Source organism: Desmodus rotundus, chromosome 1 (genome assembly GCF_022682495.2).
Source record: "Desmodus rotundus isolate HL8 chromosome 1, HLdesRot8A.1, whole genome shotgun sequence".
Lineage (NCBI taxonomy): Eukaryota > Metazoa > Chordata > Mammalia > Chiroptera > Phyllostomidae > Desmodus > Desmodus rotundus.
In genome coordinates, this window is record NC_071387.1 from 201372553 (window position 1) to 201395603 (window position 23051).

General features: G+C 37.6%; 1 protein-coding gene across 1 annotated transcript in view; it reads right to left on the reverse strand.

The window, feature by feature from the left end:
- NUP155 (nucleoporin 155) overlaps nucleotides 1–23051 on the reverse strand; it is a 52831-nt gene that overhangs the window by 18197 nt on the left and 11583 nt on the right. The window contains exons 6-21 of the mRNA XM_024578493.4: nucleotides 22458–22624; nucleotides 20370–20475; nucleotides 19430–19503; nucleotides 18650–18741; nucleotides 16446–16543; nucleotides 15882–16034; nucleotides 12332–12432; nucleotides 9872–10042; nucleotides 8019–8129; nucleotides 7558–7652; nucleotides 6411–6499; nucleotides 5313–5375; nucleotides 4411–4558; nucleotides 3332–3398; nucleotides 2174–2289; nucleotides 109–206 (exon numbers count right to left, since the gene is read on the reverse strand). Coding sequence (XP_024434261.2) covers nucleotides 109–206; nucleotides 2174–2289; nucleotides 3332–3398; nucleotides 4411–4558; nucleotides 5313–5375; nucleotides 6411–6499; nucleotides 7558–7652; nucleotides 8019–8129; nucleotides 9872–10042; nucleotides 12332–12432; nucleotides 15882–16034; nucleotides 16446–16543; nucleotides 18650–18741; nucleotides 19430–19503; nucleotides 20370–20475; nucleotides 22458–22624 — 1749 coding nt within the window. The remainder of the gene's footprint in view (nucleotides 1–108; nucleotides 207–2173; nucleotides 2290–3331; nucleotides 3399–4410; nucleotides 4559–5312; nucleotides 5376–6410; nucleotides 6500–7557; nucleotides 7653–8018; nucleotides 8130–9871; nucleotides 10043–12331; nucleotides 12433–15881; nucleotides 16035–16445; nucleotides 16544–18649; nucleotides 18742–19429; nucleotides 19504–20369; nucleotides 20476–22457; nucleotides 22625–23051) is intronic.

Here is a 23051-nt window from a genome sequence, read left to right on the forward strand (position 1 = left end):
GTTACCACAAACTAGATCTTACTGAGAGATGTGCTTTGTGTTCAATGCAACTAATAAAACTCTTTACTACAGTCCCGTACATTTAAGCGATCAGAAGTAACAATTTACCATGAAATTTCCTCTGCAGTTCCTGTTGCATTTGTTGGGTATTTCCATTTTCCGGACGCATGAATCCCGTCAGCCTCTGCTGCACTTTGGCAGTGGTACTAAAACACAAGTCCAGAATGTGTGTCTTTCATAGCATTACTGAGATCTAATAACTCATGTGCCACACAACCCAACAATTTAAAGTGCACAACTCACAGGGCTGCACAACTGTCACCTCGTCTAATTTCAGAACACCTCCCACTTCACAGTGTCATTGAGCATTTGCTGCACATACAACCCCTCGTCCCTTCCTTGCTGCTGTATGTCCTGCAGTTTCTCAACAAATAGCAGTCAGTTCCCACTTCCTCTTCCCCCCACCTCTACCCTAAGCAACCATCTGACTTACTTTCTGTGTCTCTAAATTGGCCTTTTCTGGATACTTCATATAAATGAACTGGAATATGTTGTAAATATTCTTCCCTCGTAGATTAGTGAAATAGCACTGGCAAATCAATGATATTTTAAACTGGAAGCATTGTGATTTCTTAGATGCTTAAAGTTTCATTGAGTAAATGGATGATAACAATACCATCTTTTTATTGAGCACTTGCTTTTTGCCTGCACCTTTAATTTAATACAATAATTCTGTAGGTAAGTATTATTAAGAATTCCATTTCACATATGAGAAAACTTTAGGACAAAAATAAAAAGCAAAGAATCTGCTGTAAGAAAATACTGACCACTGAGGGAAATGAGTAAAGAAAAGCATTTTGAAAAGATTGTTGAACTTTCTTTCAGAAGCTTCTATTTGGTAACCGATATTCAGTGAAATGCAGATTAAGATTTTTAATGTCAAAAGTATGAGACTATTAAAGCTATAATGGGGACATTGTAGGAGAAAGCAAATAGGTGGTTATGTCAATGTTGTTTGAAAATAAGGTTTTTTAGGGTAAAAGCAATACAAATGTACCCTAAAAAAATTTATAGACAGTGAAATACCCTGTGTTTGTAAATCTGAACCCAAACAATAGTACAACTCACAATTTTGTTTTATTAAAAAATAACACCAAAACAACATACAGCTCAACCAGGAGCAACGAACAGCCCTAGCTATAGTCTCCAACACCCTTTTCTACAAAAGAAACCAGGGCCCGTGGGAGAAATGACTGATTTCAGGGCTATGGCGGGGACTGTACCAAACGAGCCTGGAAGGGCTGATGATACTAGAAAATAAAGAAACTATCAAACACTGTGGTCAAAATGATTCAAGAGCAATCTGAAGAGGCAAAATATGGAAAAATTTTGCATTAAAAAAAAGACAAACCTGCAACAGGCTGAAATATTAACATCATAGGCTGACAATATTACTAAGTAAAAACCTCCACTGTCAGCAGGGCCAAGCTGGAGGGAGCCTGCCTCGGCCCCTCTCACGGACTACAATGCAGAGGCTTGCACCCGATACACAGAACAGCTACTACTGAGGCAGCTCCGCAGAGACAAAGAGACGAGTGGGAGCGGACGAGTGCTATGGCCTAGACGTTTGTGTCCCACCACACTCCTGTGTTGAAGCCCTACCCCCCAGAGTAATGGTATTTGGAGGCGGGGGCTTTGGGAGCTAAGCAGGCTTCGATGAGTCATGAAAGCGGAGCCCCATGATGAGATCAGTACCCTCACAAGAAGATGCCAGAGGGCGTGCGCTCTCATTTTGCCTCTGCCATGTGAGGACACAGAAAGCAGCAGCTGTCCCTAAAGCGGGAACAGCGTTCTCGCCAGAACCTGAACATGCTACACCTGATCTCAGACCTCCAGCCTACAGACTGTGGAAAACAAATGTGTGCTGTTTGAGCTGGCCGATGGTATTCGTGTTACTCCACCTGAGCTAAGACAGGGAGCGTCTACTGGCGGGTAGAGGGTTTCTTTCTGGCGTGGTGAAAACGTTCTGGATTTAGACAGTGATGGGTAATGAGTGCATAACCTTGAAAATATACTAAAAACCACTGACCTGTATATTTTAGAAGGGTGGATTTTATAATATGTGAATCATACCTCAGGGGAAAATGAGTAAAGAAATCCTATTTATTCTTACTTTGGATTTCCTAACAGTCCTCCTGCAAATTGGGAGTTTCTGTCCAGAAATTCTTGCAAGCCTTTCAGTTCTTGTAGCACTGACTCCAGCATTTGGGAGGGAACACTACTTTCAATCTGGTAAAAAAAAAAAAAAAAGTAATTTTGAAAGTTTAAAAACAGTGACAAGGTGTATACATAGAAAACATACTCTGTATATCCATAACTGCATGTATATGTTAATTCTGAAGTACCTTAACTTCAAAAACAGTAAAGATATTTCTTACATCAATTCACGCTTGGTGACCAGAGTGAAGGGCTAGGCATCACATCTCTCCTCTCCTATGCTGGTTGGACTTTGATATAATTTACAGACAGTAAAATACACAAATCTTAAGTGACATCTTGTTAACTTTTTACATTTTAATACAGTCACAGCCAGACCACAACAGAGAATATTTCCAACACCCAGGAAAGTTCCCTAATGCTCCATTCGTCATTCCATCTTGCAGGTAACTGCTTTTCTTACTTCTACCACTACAGAGCAGTTTAGCCTGTTCTTGAACTTCATATAAATGAAATTGTACTATGATACGTAAATACATGCTTATTCTTAGAAATGTGAACTTAGAGAGTATCAGAGTTGCAAAGATATGTGATATTTTGCCATTTTAAAAAGAAAAAGCTTAAAATAAATTGCATTCATATTCCACATTCATACAAATCTTACTACCTGAATGTATGATGACACAAAGTTCTACAAGATGCTTTCTCAAAGTACTCTAGAATCCAGGTAAGTACACGGAAATTAGTACTGGGTCCGTGGACTTTTGGGTATATAAACAAAATATTTAAATAGTAGTTTTGAGCAACATTAAGTATTAGGACTTACTCTAACCCTCACAAGAGCCTTATGAAGGAGATATATCACCCTCGTTTTACAGTGATGTATCAGGCTCTGAAATGTTAAGAAATTTACTCGCCTGTTAGTAAGTGTCAGAGCAGAGACTTACCCCAGGAATTGGACAGTGTATTGGGCAAGTACGCAAACACACACATAAGAGAATACTATCACTGCATCCTGTTTATAAGGCCAGGAAACTCGAAACAACCCACTCATCCACAAAGGGCACACCCTGGCCCCATACAAATGGCGGACACTGCTGCACAGCACGCTCACCGCCGTGATCTCTTTGTTGCCGCTCCTGAATACTCTCTCCACAACTAAACTGGCATCCCAGATGTTTCTGCAACACAAATGTTTTCATAACTAGGCTGAGGATGAATAAAAACAATTAAATATGTAGTATATTCCTTTCTGTGTGTTTATTAAAATGTAGCAATGGTTTCATTGAACATTTTGCTACATTAACTGAAAAAGAGGAAACCAGGAAAATTTAAAAACCTGATAAATCTAAGTTATTTAACTAAATAAAATACTGCTGAAGAAAAATCAAAAGGCTCTGGGTAATGAACTGTAAACCAGGAAACTTACAATGCAAAACCAAATTTACAAAGGGGTTCTGCAGTTTCAAATTTTTAAACAAATAGTTAGAATGAAAGCACATATCTCAAACCTAAGAAAAATATATACTAGGCATGATAACTAACTAGGTAACAGGGTAGACTGATTGCAAAAGTGGCTATTATTCTTTATCCCTCCCTATACCCATCCCTTTTACAATATGCCTTTGATGCTGCTCTCATAATGAAGAGCCTATTTCCCACCTTTTGCATCTGGGCTGGCCACATAAATGAGGTGGACATGGTGGTAGGACAATTCTGAGAAGAGGCATCACGAGACTTTGCCAGTTTCTGCTTTCTCTGTCATGGAGCCCTGCTACCACCAGGTGAACAGCCCCCTGGCTAGCCTGCCGGAGGATGCGAGGCCATGGGGAGAACCACCCAGCTAAAGGTGACGACACAGCTCTCTTCAACCTCACGGCTGACTGCGCATGCAAAGTGAGCCTGGCCAAGCCCAGAACTTCCCAGCTGACTGCAGACACAAGTCACTAGTCACGGGGTGGTTTGTAATGCTATATATAGTATGTATAGATATATATTTTGAAGACATACAAAATACAGATGGTTACATAATAAAAAAGCTGAATGAGGGAAAACGATCTTAATGGAAAGGGAACCAAAATTTAGGTACAATTTAATAGGAATAAATGATATCCCAAATATAGAACTAAAAATATTCAGTGACACAAACTAGGATAAGGTGAGCAACAGTTAATTAGTCCATGGAAAACTTACCCCATGATTCGAGAAAAGTAAATGCATATGCCGTTGTGTTTTCCGGAGTACACAATCTCTGGTCCAGCCATGTAGCCCAGACTTGGGGCCGGAACTGCTGGGCTTCCTGCAGCAGGCACTGGGGTGGACATGACAGCAGGGTGCACACCTTGTACAGAGAAAAACTAACCTTACGACGTAAGCATAAACATGGAGAATTCTTCACAACCCCAGTCTGCTGTATCCAGACCCATAGGAATAAATATTTACAAAAAATATTGGAACAAACAGCTAAAGAGAGACTTAGACTTAATTGGCTTCTCCCAGATAGACTGTCAAATATTGGCAATGCAGGATGAAAAGGAAAGACGGTTTGCAGTCACTGCTCCTTAATGCCGGAAGTGAAAGTGAACTAATTACACAGATTTCTGGGCTGGCAATTAAATCTTGGTATCCAAATAAGGGGCTTTCCAGGTACTACTAAAGGTGCTCCTAAGGCATTCACAGCCAAATGTCAGTCCTTTCCTGGATGTCACTTCCATTAAATTACACTTAAAAGATTTTGTTTGTTTATTTTTAGACAGAGGGGAAGGGAGGGAGAAAGAAAGAGAGGGAGAGGAACATCAATGTGTGACAGAAATACTGATTGGGTGCCTCTCACACATGCCCCATTCAGAAATTAGGCCCACAACCCAGGCATGTGGTCTGACCAGGAATGGAACCAGCGACCTTTTGCTTTGCAGGACGATGCTCAACCAAGTGAGCCCCACCTGTTGGGGCTAAATTACATTAAGAGAATAGGGCAAGTTAATCTTTTTCACACCAAGCATGAAAGGTAAGTCACAATGTTAGCTCTTCAAAAGGAATAGTAGTAGTAATAAAAAAAAAGGAAAAGAAAAAACAAAGAAAAAAAGAAGAGGTACCTTGAGATGGTGTTCCCAAAAAGGATGGATTTGGATATGGACCACCACTAGGAAGAGGAGAACCTAGAAAGGAAGTAAGAACATAAGATTTATAAAATAACTCCAATTTTTGAATCTGATCAAAATGAGACACAGAAGCTGTTCCTAAGCATCAGAGTGTGGAGTGGCACCACTCATCATGTATCCAACAGTTAGGGACTCAGCTCATTCCCCAGCGACCTTCTAACAGTCCCCACGCTGGCAAACATTGCGGTGGAGGTCTAATTATTATTACTTCATCCGCATCCTTCCTTTTGAATAAATAACAAATGGGTTCTGTAAATACTATCGGTTACATCTTATCTTGTTCCCTAATATACAGTAAGAACTTGTAGGGAACTGTTTTATTTCAGTCTGGCAAATGTTGACTCAGCCCTGTATGGAAAACCGACAGGAGCAAAGTGGTGGGCAGGAGCCAGACCCTCAAACCGGGTTTTCCCGTGGGAATCAGGCCTAGAAAAAATGCATCCAGACTGTTACGACTTGCTCTTGCTAAAACTCCCTCACCCGGGTCTGAAACAGTAGCTGATTGTCGCCTATCTTCAAGGTACTTTCCACAGCCTGTGTGAATTTTCCCAAGGACGGAGCTAATCAGCTCGCCACCTTTCCCTTCTGCATTTGTTATGTTCATTTCTTTGATTGTACCTAAAATGTAGACAACAATATTCTATGTAATAGATAATAAATCCTTCTTTGATGTAAGACCGGAGAAAAACACTAGACACTAGAAAAACACTAAAAACTTGTCCAGGCAAGAGTCGGGGTGCTCTCCCCTTGCGAGAGTGGCCGCAGGACTCTCATCGTAAGAGAGCAGTACCACACTGTCCCCTTCTCTCCACAGGACTGCTGTAGTCTGTGCGTTTGTTCTCGTCTTCAGCCACCACGCAGACTCTGTCTGCCACAAGAACTCATCACTTTTAAGACTCAGATACCTTTAGAATCATTCACCAAAACAGCAGAAGTGAATATAGTGAAAATATTTGTCCATTAAAATATGCCACAAGGTTTCTAAAATGCAAACTCTATTAAAAACAGCTTCATGCAACGCTTCATACTCACTAGCATAGACAGGAGACCCCAAGATGGGACCAACATTACTCGGGGTGGGGAGAGTGGTTGGAAATCTCATCTGAGCTTCACCGCCGTACCTATTTTCACAAGAACATAGGTTTATTCAGTGAAAATATTCGCCTTAAAAGCTGGAATTGTTCCAAGTCCTGCTTAGCTCTCAAAATAAAGCTTTAAACATTAGAGACTTTAATACATTGTGTTTACAGTGAAACAGAGTGGGGCAAAAAAAGTACATTTAGAGTTGTGAGTATGCAAAGAGTTTATTCTTGTAATATTACTTATTAATTACTGTATTAGTATTTATATTACAACTCAACCTACTTTTGCCCCATCCTGTATATAAATAGATACATTAAAAATACTAATTCAGTAAAAGTCGATTTGGAATTCTACCAGGAAGTATTATAAGGAACTGGCAATTTCTAAAAAATGGACAGCAAGCCCTGACTGGTGTGGCTCAGTTGGCTGGGTGTCATTCCACAAAGTGAAAGGTTGCCAGTTCGATTCCTAGTCAGGGCACATGCCTGGGTTGCAGGTTCGATCCCTGGTTGGGGTGCATGCCAGTGGTAACTGATGGATGTTTCTCTCTCACATTGATGTTTCTCTCCCTCTCTTTCTCCCTCCCTTACCCTCTCTCTATGAATAAATAAAATCTTAAAAATTATTTTAAAAAGGTCAGCAAGGCATAAAATTTACTTAATGAGTACATGGTATTGTAATTTTCATACTAGAGTATGATTAGACGGTATTTTTAACACTTCTTTTAAACTAAACAAATCCCATTTCAAATTCTTATTCTTAGCTAAAAAGTTTCCAAGTAAAATATCTTTTTGATATTAAGTTTCCCTGGGGAGCTTCAGAATCCTTCAGTACCAATGACAGGCATAAAGCAGAAGTGATCTAGTGTTTGGGGAAATGAAAAAGGAGAGATGAGAGGGCAGCTGAGGCAGGAAGAAGACTAGACAGAAGAGTGGGTAACTGCCTAACTGCTGCTTCTTTAGCACTATCGTCTTTCCAGCGTTCACCTTTCGCAAATGAATTTTACCTCAACTGCGTGGCAAGCCCATAAACCATCACAATCTCCAATGCAACCATCTAAAAAAGTGGCCAAGGACAAAAGAAAACTGTCACATACCTGAAGAAAGCCCGAGTAGCCCAAGCAGATATTTCTCTATCACAGGCAGCGGTGGAACAAGCAAGGATAAGGCAAGTTGCACACGCCTGGTCTTCCTGTAAAAAAAAGAATATCTTCCCTTATATTAAGCATAAACATTTAGAAAGAAGTTTTGTTTAATGCTGTATCTAGTATTTAAATCTGTGCCAAGCACATAGCTGGGGCTCAATAAATATTTGCTATCTGAATGACATCAGCTGATAACAAAAAGGAAAAGTAAACACTATTAGTTTTAAACTTATAATGTATTAATACTGTTGCCAAATATATCAGTACATGTACAGTGGTTAATATCAAGAAAGTAAGACTGGTAAAATTACCTGCTAATTACAGTACTTTCGGTCTTAACATAAAATCTAGCTATCTTTCCCATTTTCTTATTTAAATTATCATTACGTTAAAAAAACAGTGCAAATAGTTACCTGATGTAATTTGAAGAATCTTTCAATCTCGTCTCCATCTCCACCCACATTACTCACAAGGAGATGCCTCAGCTGATCTACCGGTCTAAGTTTATGAAACATAAGACTCCCCTAAGAAGTTAAAAAAAAGGGACATGAATGATAAATTTACCAAGTTTAGCTGGTAAAAACTAACCCTGTTATTTTATTTAATAAAATCAATAAAACAAGCAAACGAAAAAATAACTTCAAGAACACAAAGTAAACTGATGAAACGGAGCATCTACGTAGCATTGCGTCTCGCAACGCTACCAGACCTCTATACCCTTAAAAAACGTAACGGGAAAGACTGCTCTGTCAGACACAAACCGCATCAGTGCAGCGTGTGCTCTCACCACGCGCAAGGTAAAGGCTCATAAACTGTTACGTCTAAGAGAGCCAGCACCTTTTTACTGACCTTTTTCTGGGCACACGTATTTTCTTATTAACTTACAAAGTTCTACTACAGGATCAAGTAAATACTAGAATTTAGACTATGATACAAACTTCCCCTCAAACCAGAAGATTAAGGTCAGATTATCCATTAATCTTATTGGCACAAGTATGTTCATTTAGAAAAAAAATGAAGCTGGATCCTCATTTATACCTTACACCAGGATAAATTCCAAACAGATCAAAGATTTAAAGGACAAAGTAAAATTATAAATGTACTAAGAAATTATGGAGGAATTCTTTTATGAACATCAAAATGAGAAGTTTGTTTTTTTACTACCACATAAACTCCAAAAGATAACTTGAAAATATCAACCACTTGTACATTTATCCATATGGAGAAGTCTTAATAGATAAAATCAAATGACGAACTATGAAAACTCAAATTATATAATATCACAAAAAGGTTCCCTCGAACCACAAAGAGCTTCTGTAAATTAAACAAAAAAGACAATTCGATAGAAAAGTAGGTACAAAATAGAAAGAGTTCACAGAAAAATAAGCACTTAAAGTGACAGTCAATCTCACTCTTCCTAGGCTGGCATGTTGTACTTGGACAGGCTGTAAGGGAACAGGCACTCCACTTTCACCAACAGTGAATGTGTGTGTGTGCACCGGGAAAACTGGCAACACCTGTCCAAATGACGAACACACACACTCTTCGGCCCAGCAGAGGCAATTCTACGTGCAAAGTGACACAGGCACAAGGTTGGAGAATTAACTCTTAACAGCAAAGATGACCCATTAATAGGGGCCTAGTTAAATATGGTACAACCACATAAATGAATCTTTCACTCATAAAATAGCATGAGAAAGTCTTTCAATAAAGATATGGAAAAGAGCTCTACAGCGTATTTCAGAAATGTAAAAAGCAGAGTATAATGCAGTGTATACAACATGGTACCACTTGTTTAGAAATGTATTTGTATTGTTTGTAGATTGTAACACGTGTCTGGAAAGATACACAGACACCAAGGACTCTGGGGCCTGTGGGGGAGAAGCCTGAAGTGGGAGGGAGATGGTACTTTGTCCAGCTCTTGTTACATCATTTGAATTTTGCCAGTGCATTATTATTCAAAAAATAAATGTTAGGAAAAAATTTTAAATAATTTAAGTGAGAACAATACAAAATAAACTCAGTTTATTTACTTTGCGCTATGGAACACTGGTGATAGAACAGCTACATGAGAAATATAACATTATAAAAAGCAAGTTCTCTTTGTTGAGTTTCTGGGATTTACAAACTATTTCTTTCTTCAGAACACTCCGAGAGAAAACACTCCTAAGCACTTAAGTAAAGGACTCCACCCGCAGGTGCTGCAGAATACACAAACACCAGTCACTGCTTCTTGCTGCCTCCGCCTCACAGAGCGCGCTCCTACCTGGGCCGACAGGAGGACGAACTTCTTCGGGGGCAGCATGTGTTGCTGCACGACAACTGGCGAGTCAGTGATCGGGATGTGATCCTTATTTAAGGGTGTGATTATTTTGTCTACTTTCAATTCGTCTATTGCAGAAAGAGCCCAGGAATGACCATCGACACGGGTCGTCATCTACAGAAAAGAAATCAACTTTTGTACCGATACTACTAAAGTTAGTACTAAGGAAAACCTTTAAAAAGGAAAAGTTGTACAGACTTAATCTGAAATTAAACATAGGATTTAATAAATTGATACATTAACAAATATTCTCGAAAGTCTGTATTTAATTTTCTATAGTCTAATTATTTCAATCAGGCTTCTACTACGGTAACAAATAATCTGTCCATACCCAAGGACAAAGGCAACATTTTCCTAAGATAAACTATAAATAGCATTTACTAGAATCACAGTTCTTTCTATAACCAAAGACTTCCTTCCACCATCTTTCTAGGGCAGACTGACCTATACTAGTAGGCTCGTAGTGCTTGTATTTTGCTTACATGTAGATTTCTGCTGTCTTCTGAAGTTTTATTTGTTTTCTAAACTAAGATATTTCTTTTTTAGAAAAGTGTTTTAATCTCCTAAGACACTTTTATTATAAAAACATACAAATTTCTTAAACATACAAAATTGTTAAAAGTACAGTAAATGTCCATATGTCCAATACCTAGGTTCAGCAAGTGTTAGCATTTTGCCATATTTGTTTTCTCTCTTTCGGTATTTTTTCTTTTACTGAACCATTTGAAAATTATGATACATTACTGCTAAATACCTTTGCATGCATCTCCTAAAGATAAGGATATATTCTTATATAACCATGATAATATAACATATAAGAATATTAACAATTCTCTAATGTAATGTCCAGCTAATATTGAATTTCCACATTGTCCCAATGTCTTTTAGAGCTGTTTTGGGGAGACTAGAATTTGGCTCAAGTTCATGGACTATATTTATATTTGGTGACTGAGAAAAAAAGTCCAGTTACCTGTACTTTTATTAGAACTCAAGTGTTATATACAGGAAATATGATGTATAGCATTTGCCTTAAAATCCTAATACTTACCATTTATTGAGAGCTTCCTATGTGCCAGGCAGTGTTCTAAGAGGTACATGTGTGAATTCACTGAATCCCACAACCTCATTGAAAGGTGCTTCATAACTATTATAGACAAGCAAATTGAGGGCCAGAGACATGGTAAGTCCTTTGAACCAGAGCTTTGAGGAAATGGAGCCGGAATTCAAACCTGCAACCCCTAACTCTGCACCCCATCAGGACAGGGTTTGTATTAAGTTCTGAGTCCTCAGTCTATCACAGTATGAGACACACAGTAGGTGCTCAGTTAAAGTCCAAAGAATAAAGGAAAGAATTCGAGAAAGGTGCTCCTTGCCTCCATACCAACCTTCTACCCCTACCCCTGCAACTCAGTCCACATCAGCAACTTGGAAGATCCCTTTCAAACCATGCTCCCCTTCCTTGGGGCTGTGTTCTTCCTCCTCCCATCTACACACCTTTTCCCACTCGCCCTAACCAGAAGGGCTTATGTAACAGAATAACCGGAAGGCCAGTGACAGCTGGAACCAAATGCCTTTATAGAAATGACTCCAAAAGTGTCAGACATTCACACCTTAGTTGGAGTTGGTTTATCTGGTTTGATTAGCACCTTATTGGGGCAGGCAGCATGGACTATGCTGGGCATCTGGGAGGACAGATAGGGGTGGGACAGGGCACACCAAGGGGAGGGAGCTGATGGCCTTCCCCTTAGGTCCTCATGGGCGGGGATGGGCTGACCAGCTGTGGGGTTGGGCTAGGACAGCTGGGGACGCATGCCTCACTGGAACCTCTACATCATGGAGTACGTGGTGGCGTTTACTTTTAAAACATAATTATGTGCTTGTGTGTGCACACTTCGCATGTAGGGAAGAGAGAAGAAATAAGATGGGGGAAATGTTGGTAATTCACTAATGTGGGGTTCAAGTCACTATTTGCTCTGTTCTTGAGTCAATTTGAAAATTTCTATAATTATTATTTTTTTAATTTAGGGAGAACAATCAGTTATAGAGATCATTAGAATAAAATTCTGTCCTAACTATAATGGGTGGCCTCATAACTAAAAATACAATACATTTAAATGGGACAAAGACAATTTCAGAAAAGATATATGCATTTTCAGGTATACTATAAAAAACATTCTACAAAGGTTTCAATGTTTATTTTAAAGAGAGTTTTAATGATTACCATGACTTCTAATGTCACAGAAGAAAAACAAAGAATTAATAGAATACACTTTTCTTCAACATGCTTCTAATCATATGAGGTTTTTATAAGCAAGCAGAAATCAGAAGATAAAGTTTCTTACAATTATATTCTTCACTTACAATAATATAAAAGTTCTATACAATTACCCTGATAATTTATACCTGGGTTTCCATCATTGGCTTTTGGAAAGGAAATGTGTCATGGTTGACACACCACAAAATGTCATTGTCTTCATTTTCTGAGGCTGTCATCAGCAGAACACCTAATAATTTAATACACAAAATATTAGGATGCCACATTATGTGCATCCCAAATGTTCTTAACAATATTAATCATTAACATTAATACACATATAGCATTAATTGTTATAGGCAAGCAAGTTACAAAGTAAAAACTAAAAGCAGAATACCTAAAAGTTTAATACAGAAAATCTTATGATGCCAAATTATATGCATCCCCAAAATCTTAACAGTAATTAATAACATTGATATACACAGCAGTAATCATTATAAGTAAATGAGTTACAAAAATAAAACTAAATTCCCTAAAAGGACATAAAATTTTTGGTAGGGTAGGATCATTAAATGTTCCAGATCTTATACTGTATTTCTTCAAGTAAACACTTATTTTATTTTCACATTTTAACATTTCTTTCTTTCTTTTTTTAAAAAAAGATTTTATGTATTTTTAGAGAGAGGGGAAGGGAGGGAGAAAGAGAGGGAGAGAAACATCAATGTGTGGTTGCACCCCTTATTGCGGACAGGGCCCGCAACCCAGGCATGTGTCCTGACTGGGAATCGACCCTTTGCTTCGCAGTCCGGTGCTCAATCCACTGAGCCACACCAGACAGGGCCACATTTTAACATTTCTAAAGTTAGAATGTATTTTACTATTAATGGATTTATCAGCTTAATTATTAACTTTAAAACACACATTTAATATACAAAAATGCTGTGACTTACAATCAATGATATCTAATATTCAACAAAATAGAGTTCATATATTAGTTAATTCAAACACATCATAAATAATGATGATGAAGTTCGCAATGGAACGGCAGAGATAAATATACCATAAAAGCATCATCTCAGCAACACTAGCTGACGTTGCAGTTTGACTTTGAAATATATTCTGCTGTGCTCAATTCCAGCTCCTTCCCCTAATTTGCTCTCTTTACTCTGACCTTAGTGATATCAGTCTGAAGTCCATTGGATAGTTGTGGGTGATGGGGCCGTAATTAATTAGTAAAATGTATAACCAGCTTGTGAAAAACTGAGAGTAATGTATATCAAGGTGGTAGAAAAAGGTTTCTTAAAATTTAGCATATGAAAGTTTGAAAAACTTCAATTTGACTGTATCGTGCACATAACTAAAACTGCAGTAATTTCTCTGCAATACACTGCTAGCTTTAAAACTTAGTCTATGGCCCTGGCTGGTGTGGCTCAGTGGATTGAGCACCAGCCTGTGAACCAAAGGGTCGCCAGATCGATTTCTAGTCCGGGCACATGCCTGGTGTCTAGTCAGGGCACAGCAGCGGGGACACATGAGACACAACCACACGTCGCTATTTCTCTCCCTCTCTTTTTCCCTCCCTTCCCCTCGAAGAATAAATAAATAAAATCTTTATAAAAATAAAACAATCTATTTATGATAGCATCAAAAAGAATAAAATACTTAGGAATACATTTAAGAAGTGCAAGATTTATACACAGTACAGTGTACACATATTCTAAGAAATTAAAGGTCTAATAAAAAGATATCCCATGTTCATGGACTTGAAGACTTAACATTGTTAAAATGGCAATATCCCCCAAGGTAATCTACATTTTCAACTATCAAAATTCCACCTGACGTTTTCGAAAACACTGACAAACAATAAATATTTCTGGCATTATTGAGCAATTCCATGTACCCAAGAGAGCACAAAGATTACTACCTCTATGGAGTCCCTCTTTCTGCTAGCCGAAAGAGAGACTGACAGCCTTCATCTCCCAGTTCCCCAACGAGACGCCTGTCTACTTCCACAATACAATCAGCTAAGAGAGACGTAATCAATTAAACCTGACATAACTTTTTAAAACATAAAGCCTGTTTAAACATTCAAAAAAAAAAAAAAGGAAAGAAAAAGAAAAGATAACATTGACAAACGGATTCTAAAATCCATATGGAAATGTAAGAAAGCCAGAACAGTCAAAACAATCTTGACAAAAAAAGAAGAAAAAAACCAGTTAGAATTTAAAAACTTATATCCAAGAGAGAGTGAGTCATACTGAGTTACTGGCATAATGACAGACATAGGCCAAGGAATACAACTGAGAATCCAGAACCCATTACTTATGGGCAATTCGCCTGAGACAATGGTGCCATGACAATTAGGGGGAAAGAAGACTCCTCAGCGAATGGTGCTGGGAACTGGATGTACACACGCAAAAAATGACGTCACACCCCTACCTCTCACAATACAGAAAATTTAACTCAAAATGAACTAAAGACCTAAACCTAAGACTGAAAACTGTAACACTCCTAGACAAAAACATCTTTGTAAAGATGGATTAGAAAACTGCTGCTTAAAAGTAAACCCAAAGTACAGAACAAAAGAAAAAAATAGATAAATTGGGCTTCATGTAAATTAAAAACTTTTGTGACTCAAAGGACATCCATTAGAAAGTGAAAATATAACTCAGAGAAGGACAGAAAATATTTGAAAAACACGTACCTGATAAGGGTCTCACATCTAGAATACACAAAGAACCCTCACAAATCAAAAATCAAAAGACAATCTGATTTTAAAAAGGGCAAACGCTCTGAATACTTATTTCTCCAAAGATGCAAAAACGGCTAATAAGCACAAAAAAAGATGCTCAACAGCATTGCCCCACAGGTGAGCGCAAATTGAAACTGCCGCGTGACAGCACTCACAGCCACCAGGACAAACATAACATGAAGTCAGGAAAACGGCAGACAAGAATGTAACAGCCGAGGGGCCCTCATTCACTAGTGGGAAGGATGTAAAGTGGTAAGGCTAAATTTAGTGGTATATGAATTGGATCTCAATAAAGCTATTATTTTAAAATGCTGAGGGAAGTACATGCTGTTATGCATTCGAAAAAATTCTACTTGTAAAGGAAAGTTTCATGTGGGTGTTAAAAATGTTGTTAGAAACATTAGAATAAGCATAGAAAAGGAATCAAAACTAACATTTTACAAATGCTTTCTCATCATGGGAAAAAGCAAGCAGATTTTTCAAGTCTTGACGTTGAACTAGAATTTAATTTTTTTATCATCAAGATTTCAAATTGTTGTACAAAAAACTCCCCACATCCCTAAAGACACTGGCACAACAGGCCTGGTATCGGAAATGTCATTTGCATTTTCCTAACCACCCTGAAGGAAGAGAGTTCAGATTCTCTCACAGTGCATATTCACACTGACTGTGACCAGTGAGTTTATATGCATAAGGCTAATAATTTTCTAAAATTAAAACACTTTAAAAGTACTTATCTATTTAAAAATACTATAGTTTTTTTTATATACTTAGCAATTGAAAATGCTTAAAATATTATGTTAATATAAAAAAGTTCCTGGATAAGACAAAAAAAAACATTCTATATTCTATTGGAAAATCTCTTTACTTTCAAATGCCTCACATGCATTCTAATTTTAGTACCTTTAAGAATCCAGTATTCAGTATGAGAGTATTTCGGAACTCACCTTTACTGTAGAGAGCTTTATGTACTTTTGAAGGCTTTTCCACCGTGGACGACGCCGAGAATCCCGGCGGTAAGCGGACGTGAACCAGCGTCAGTGTGTTAGGGCGTGCCAATGGCTGTCTGAACGGACAGGTGCTGAAGTACAGCCTTACCCCTGACGATGGGGTAAAATTATAAAGATAAATCAGTAACAGAAGACAAAAGACCAGAGGCACACATGCTATAATTAAAGCAATTCCAAAGAGAAACACAGAACTCTGTCACGGCCGTACAGCACTTTCTAGAAAGAGTTCAACTATAAGCCACACAAGTCTCTGTTCCCGTTCAGGCTGTGTCAGTGGATGGTAGCCACGTTAGCTCTAGGGCCTGGCTTTACATCTATAAAACGAGCAGAGAGAACCGAGGAATCTCCCAATTTTCAAAATCCTTAACTTTATAAATTATTAATATGGCTTTATAATTGATGCACAAGTAAAAATCTCTCTCATAGTTCTAATCAAATTTCCAAATCTGAGGCGTATTAAAAGTTACAAAAGCAACAGCAAACATCCATAAAACAACCTACCAGCATGTGTGACAGCCAGTAACTGACAGTCCAGCGACTCAGAATTTTCAATCACTGCTATTTGAACAATTGGTTTAAAAACAGAGCGATCTATGGTCCTAAAAGGAAGGAAAAAATAAAAACTAGTATATTTTTTAAAATGTGTCACTGACTTATAAGGAACATTTTCCACCAACAATTTTACATGTTGAGATCTGGTAAAGTAGTTTACAACTAACTTCTCAGGAAGTAACAACAGCAGCTAAGAACTGGCAAAACCCATGAATATTTATGTGTTGTTTGCATTACTTGATATTGGTTTTTGGGGGGTTTTTTAAATTAATGTATTTATTTTTATTCAGTTACAATTGTCTGCATTTTCTCCCCTTCCCTACACCCCACCCTACTTGATATTGTTAAGAGTAACCTTTTACACAGATCATAAGAGAAAGCTAAATCCATTGGGTAAACGACTAGTGGGGACAAGATGTTCTCAGAGCACCAAGTTCTCATCGTAAAAGTTACCACTAATCAAAACAGAGAAAAAAACCTGTATAATAAAGAGATCTAGCAAACACCATCTTGACCTACTGTTCAATAGTGGTAAACTGGTATTATGTGCCTCCTGATGTAATGCTATAAGTAATTCCCATTAGCTATGTAATATTAGCTAAAAAAGTATTATCTGGAATCCAATAAGGAAAAAAAGACAAACTCAGAAAATTCCTGCCCCACCCTCCCAAATGTCAGTATTTTGAAAGAAAGGTAGTGGAAGTTCTGTTCTATATTGAAAAGACTAATGACTAATGCAACTCATGAGCTCTGACGAATCTGGAGAAAAATGAAGGGAAAAAAAGCCATAAAAAATTTGGGGGCCCTGGCCAAGTGGCTCAGTCGGTTGGAGTGTCATCCTGTGCACCCAAAACAGTGCGGGTATGACCCCCAGTCAGGGCGCCTATGTGAGGCAAATGATCGGTATTTCTCTCTCCTCCCTTCCCTTTTTCTCTAAAATCAATACACATGTCCTTGGTGAGGATTTTTCAAAAGAAGAATCTTTGGGACTATTAAATAATTTTAGTACGAACTATGTAATATGAGATAATGTTGCAGAAATTATTAATTTTAAGTGTGGCATTGTTTATTTTGCTTTTGTAAGAAACTTAGAGAAGGATTTAAAGATAAGGTCATGATTTCTGTAACTTACTTTTCAAATGGCTCGTAAGAGAGAGAGTGAGCGAATGAGGGGAAATGCTAACTGGTGCATTTATATAAAGGGTACATCTGTTTTTACCATGCTACTCTTTCCACTCTTCTGTGGATTTGAAAAGTTTCCAAAAAAATGCTGTGGGAAGAAAAAGGAAACCCTTTGTTTGAGATTATCTGCCTTGAGATTTTTTTGTCACTGAAGGGCAAAGAAAATGTTGATTTTTCACTAGGTTATCTGCATGTAGCAATAACCAAAGCACACAGATAACAGACGCTGAAAATTTGAGGCCTTTGCTATGTGAACAGCCTTTTGTAGCTGAGCTAAATCAGTTGTGATATAAGTAAATTACAGTATATTATGTCAGAAGACTTGGCTTCTAGCCTGGGTTCCAGAATTTATTTAGCAGCCAGACTTCAGACAAATCATAACATCCTTCAGTTTGTTTCCTCACGAATACAACGAGGGAAGTATCTGAGATCTTGCTCCTGAGCTTGTCAGTTTGGCTCAAATAAATGCCTATAAAAATAAGGGAGGGAGGGAGGGAGGGAGGGAAGGAGGGAGCGAGGGAGGAAGGAAGGAGGCAAGAAAGGGAGGGAGGGAGGGAGGAAACAATGAGGACAACACAACTGTAAATTCTGCATTTCCAAACTGCGCTCATGTCAATCATCAGACCACCTAAACCCACTGTGTAAGTCTCTTAGAAAGGCGGAGCAGTTGTAAGAGGGGAACCTTCCTTGATACAACACCTGTAATGCCTGCACAGACCACAAAAAGTTTCAAAGAAAAAGACGTCAAGCAGTATTTTATACAGAAATGCCAGTCTACCTTATGTTTTAAAACATCCAATAAGCATAAAGGTCTCTAGCAGCTCTATTTCAAACATAACTTAGGATGTCATTTCCTTCAACATCCCTCATCCTTTAGAGACATTTTGAGAGGGAAACAATTTCAGTATGCTGCATGTAAACAGTGTAATTATGCCTGCAAATGAAATGCCTGACAATAGACGACACGTCACCTCGCGATGTTCCCAGCAGCAGAGACGACAGAATTCTGTGACACGGAGGCAACTCTGCTCATTCCTTGCCCATCGCTGCCCAGATCATAAACCTGCACGTGAAACATTGTACCCATTGAAACATGACTATAATCTGTGTGTATTTTATGAAATTAACTTCTTAATACAAGTTTATCAAAGAGACTTTTCCTTTTTAGGGATCCTTTCATTTTGCTATTCATATAGATATAAAAACATTCACAGATTTGAAATTTCATTAAAAAAAGGGTTTGGATGTTTTTTAAAAAGCACACAGTTCATAGGAAAAGTCTAAGTGACTGAATCTTCTTCCTTAAAAACAGGGATGCAAGGCTCTGATGGTTAGAACACTGTCCTAGCCAGGGGTGTCCAAACTTTTGGTGTCTCTGGGCCACGCTGGAAGAGTTGTCTTGGGCCACATATTAAATACATTGAGACACATAATCACAAAAAAATCTCATAATGTTTTAAGTAAATTTACAATTTTGTATTGGGCCACATTCACAGCCATCCTGGGCTGCATGTGGCTCAGGGACCGTGGGTTGGACACACCCCTGCACACCAAGGTTGCGGGTTTGATCTCAGGTCAGGGAACATACAAAAAGCAACCAGTGAATACATAAATTAAGGGAACACCAAATCAATGTTTCTCGCTCCCTTCCTCTCTCTTTCTAAAAATCAATGAACCCACACACATACACACACACACACAAACCAGGGATGCTATTCCCACCTTAAATGGCAGTATAATTTAATACTTACTTGTATTACTCCTTTCTCAGATCGTGTATATAAAATGTTTCTAGAATTATCAATTTCAATTTGAACAATAGGATCTGAAAGACAAAATAAATAAAATAAAACCCACCCAAAGATTAACAAATCAAATATAGTGGCAACTTAAATTAAAATTGCTACATCAGAACTTTGTGTTCAGGGCCTTTCCTCTTGCTCTGTAGAAGTGTAAGGGGTCTGCATGAGGACAAAGCCAAGAAGCACTTAGATCAGACAACGTGCAAAAAAAAAAAGCAGACACCATATACTGTGATTGGGTGAAGAGCATGAAAAATGAGTTACGTACTCTATCCTTTAAATACATTTCAAGCGAAACCAAAAACAAGGTCTAGATTATTTCTTCATTCAACAAGTAAACAGTTAATGAATGTTTGCTATGTGCCAGAAAGCCATGAAATACTCATACTCAGTCCATTCCTTCAAGAAACTGCCAGTTTCACTTACTGAGTCATTGTGTGAAGGGAAATCTTTTATTCCAGTCACAATAACTTTTTCAAGTTAATTTACCTTATTCACTGAAGTATTTTTAGATTATTTCACCAGCACCTCTCATTTTATTAAGAACTCCTATATATTAATTTTGTGCTGGGAACTTGTTCTAGAGCAGGCAAAACACATAGCAGATGTGCTCACACATGTGAGCACACACACACGTGTTTTGCTTTCAGAGCTAACGTACGGCTGTTTTAGACACATGTTCCATGATGTCACAGGGGCAGAAACCTGGGAACAAACCCACACTGTTTCTGTTTCAAAATCCCTTCTTCATTTAAGAGACCTTATGAATATATAAGAAATTTATTTAAAAAGACAAACTTTCAATTGAGAATGAGAATTTCTTAAGAAAATGTTAAGTCAATGATCTATTAAAAAAATTTGTTTGCCAAATTTATCGTTTTCTACTTACCATCTTCTGAAAATGTAAATTGTAGCAATGAAGGAACAAGAAAAGAAAGTGCGCTCTTAGAGTGGTTGATTTTCCTACATCTTTGGCTAAACCAACCTGCTTCTGCCTTTAAAGAGAAAATCGAGAGAAGACTTGTAAATGTATGTCCTTCTGTCATAGCAACTATTGTACACCCAGGTTTACAAAAATCCTCAAACCTTAGTGAAATGCCAATAATTGTAAACGAAGGCATACTACTCAAAAGTAGTACTAAGTTTGGTCCTGTAATTAAAATAAACATGTAGTTACCTATAATTAAATTACTGCCCTCAACAAAATCAGCCATGTCTATTCCAGAAATCTCTGCTGTGTTATGCTAGTGAACTCATATTGTGATGCTCTGAAAAACTATTTCAAAATATAAGGAACGTAATAAGCAGGGTTTATAAGTGCCCAAAGCACATAGGACTGAGGTACTTGTGTTATCGCACCCCATTTCTGCTAAAAGCAGATTCTAACAAGAGCTTCCACCACCATCACAATCCACATCGTACTTCTCAATGACTGAGTTTTGCCATCCAAAACCATTTTGTGGTAATGAACAAAGCCAACAGAAAATGAGCAAGAAGTAGAATGTAATATAAAAAACACAGCTGACCTGGGTTCTAAACCTAGTTCTGCCACTAATTAGACTACGAAAACATACTTTATCGGTTTCTTAAGGTTTACCTAATGCAAAATGCAACAATGCAGAAGGGAAAAGATACACAGAGAAAAGGACACAAAAAGGCATTTCAGAATAGAGAAAACATAAATGACCAATAAATACACGAAAACATTATCAAGTCAGTTATAAAAAAGTAATTTCCCTTCATCAAGATTGGCCAAAATTAACAACTTGCATAATACCAGTGTTGGTGAAATACGTTAACAGATGTCTGTTACGAGTCTGAAATTCTCATAGGGCAATATGAAAACACTTGACGATTTTAACTTGTTACCTTTATTGATTTTTCCCATTACCATTTAGTCCCCATACTCCTCCCTCTCCCCAGCAATCGAGTTCTTTTTCCTTTTTGCTCAATTCCTCTACTCCCTGACCTCTGCCCAACATTTAAATGCATATGCCGTTTTTTGCTGTGTATAATGCGCACGTTTTTGTCCAAATTTTTGAGGGAAAAATAAGGTTGAGCATTATATACAGCTAGTACTAATTCCATATCTACATAAATGTTTTAAATCCTTTTATTTATGCTTGTGTGTTAAAAGTGTAACCCTAGAAAGCAATAATGATATCCGCATACAAAATAATACCCTGGTATGCGATAATAGGTTTTATATATAAATAAAACATTGAATTAAAAAATTAAAATGAATGATTTTTTCTTGAAAGTTTGGACCAAAAACGTGAGTGTGCATTACACACGGAAGTGCAGTATACACGGCAAAATATGGTACATTATAACCCAACTATTAGAATTCTAAGAGCTTGACCCACAAAAGTATTCAGTGCCCAAGGAGGCCTGCAACAGAACACTTACTGTGTTACTGTGAAAAGGAAAACTTCAACCTGGACGTCCATCAGGAAGGGAATTGTTAAGTAAACCATGTATGTCTATTTTATGGACAACTATGCATCAATCACCGAACATAACATCTATTTATCTATCTATCAATCATCTATCTATCTATTATCAGATACTGGCAAGGAAAGACTTTCAAGACTTTCCTTGTTAAGGAAAGTTAACTAAAACATAGTTAAGTGAAAAGCCAATTATGTAACATAATATAAGTAATAATTCAAGTAAAAACATACACAAAAATACACTATGTATTGGTATATGTGTATCCACACATAAATACATATGTATAGATATTTACAGATAAGTATCAATGTGTGTATCATGTTCCAAAAGGACATACTCAGAAGTGATAAAGGCTTTTACCCCTGGCAAGGGGACTGGGTTGTGCAGGCCCACGGCTTGAACTGTATGTTTGGTACCTTCTCTACGAATAAATTATTGGGCTTATATAATTACAAAATAAAAACCAAAATCCATCCCTACTTCATCAAAAGGGAGAAAAAATGTTTATCAATGCCAGGCTTACCTGGTATGCTACTTCATATAAACAGCCATCTTTTCCAGCCAAGAAAATTCTGCCATTGTCGGTGGAAGTTATTGTTAAAAGGTAAGTATTATCAGTGGGAAGAGAATACAAAGGATCTGGAAGCAACTGCATTCCACCACACATACTGTCATTCAGAGCTCCGGTACCTTTTTATTTTAAAGAAAGAACACAGGAAGCAGTTTATCAGCTTTTCAAAAAATGTTGGAAACAATCACTGTATTATCTTTAGAAATGATGTTTTACTGCATTCTTACTGATATTACTCCAAAGCTTCTGTGACATCTATAAAAAATCTAATACAATTTAATAACTCAGGTGAAATACAACCTATGGTACATATATAAAATACATAAAAATATAGTATATAATATAGTATTGTAACATATCAATAAGAAAACTAACTCAAATTTTTAAATTTTGGAAATGAGCCTAAGAATATGGTAGTAATAGAAATTATTTTGAGTCACTGATTCCACATTATTTCACCCAAAACAACACAAAAGAAACCACTGATGTGATTGTGATTGAGGGCTTCTTACTTCAGTGTTCCATGTTAAAAAGGCCATTCAGCAA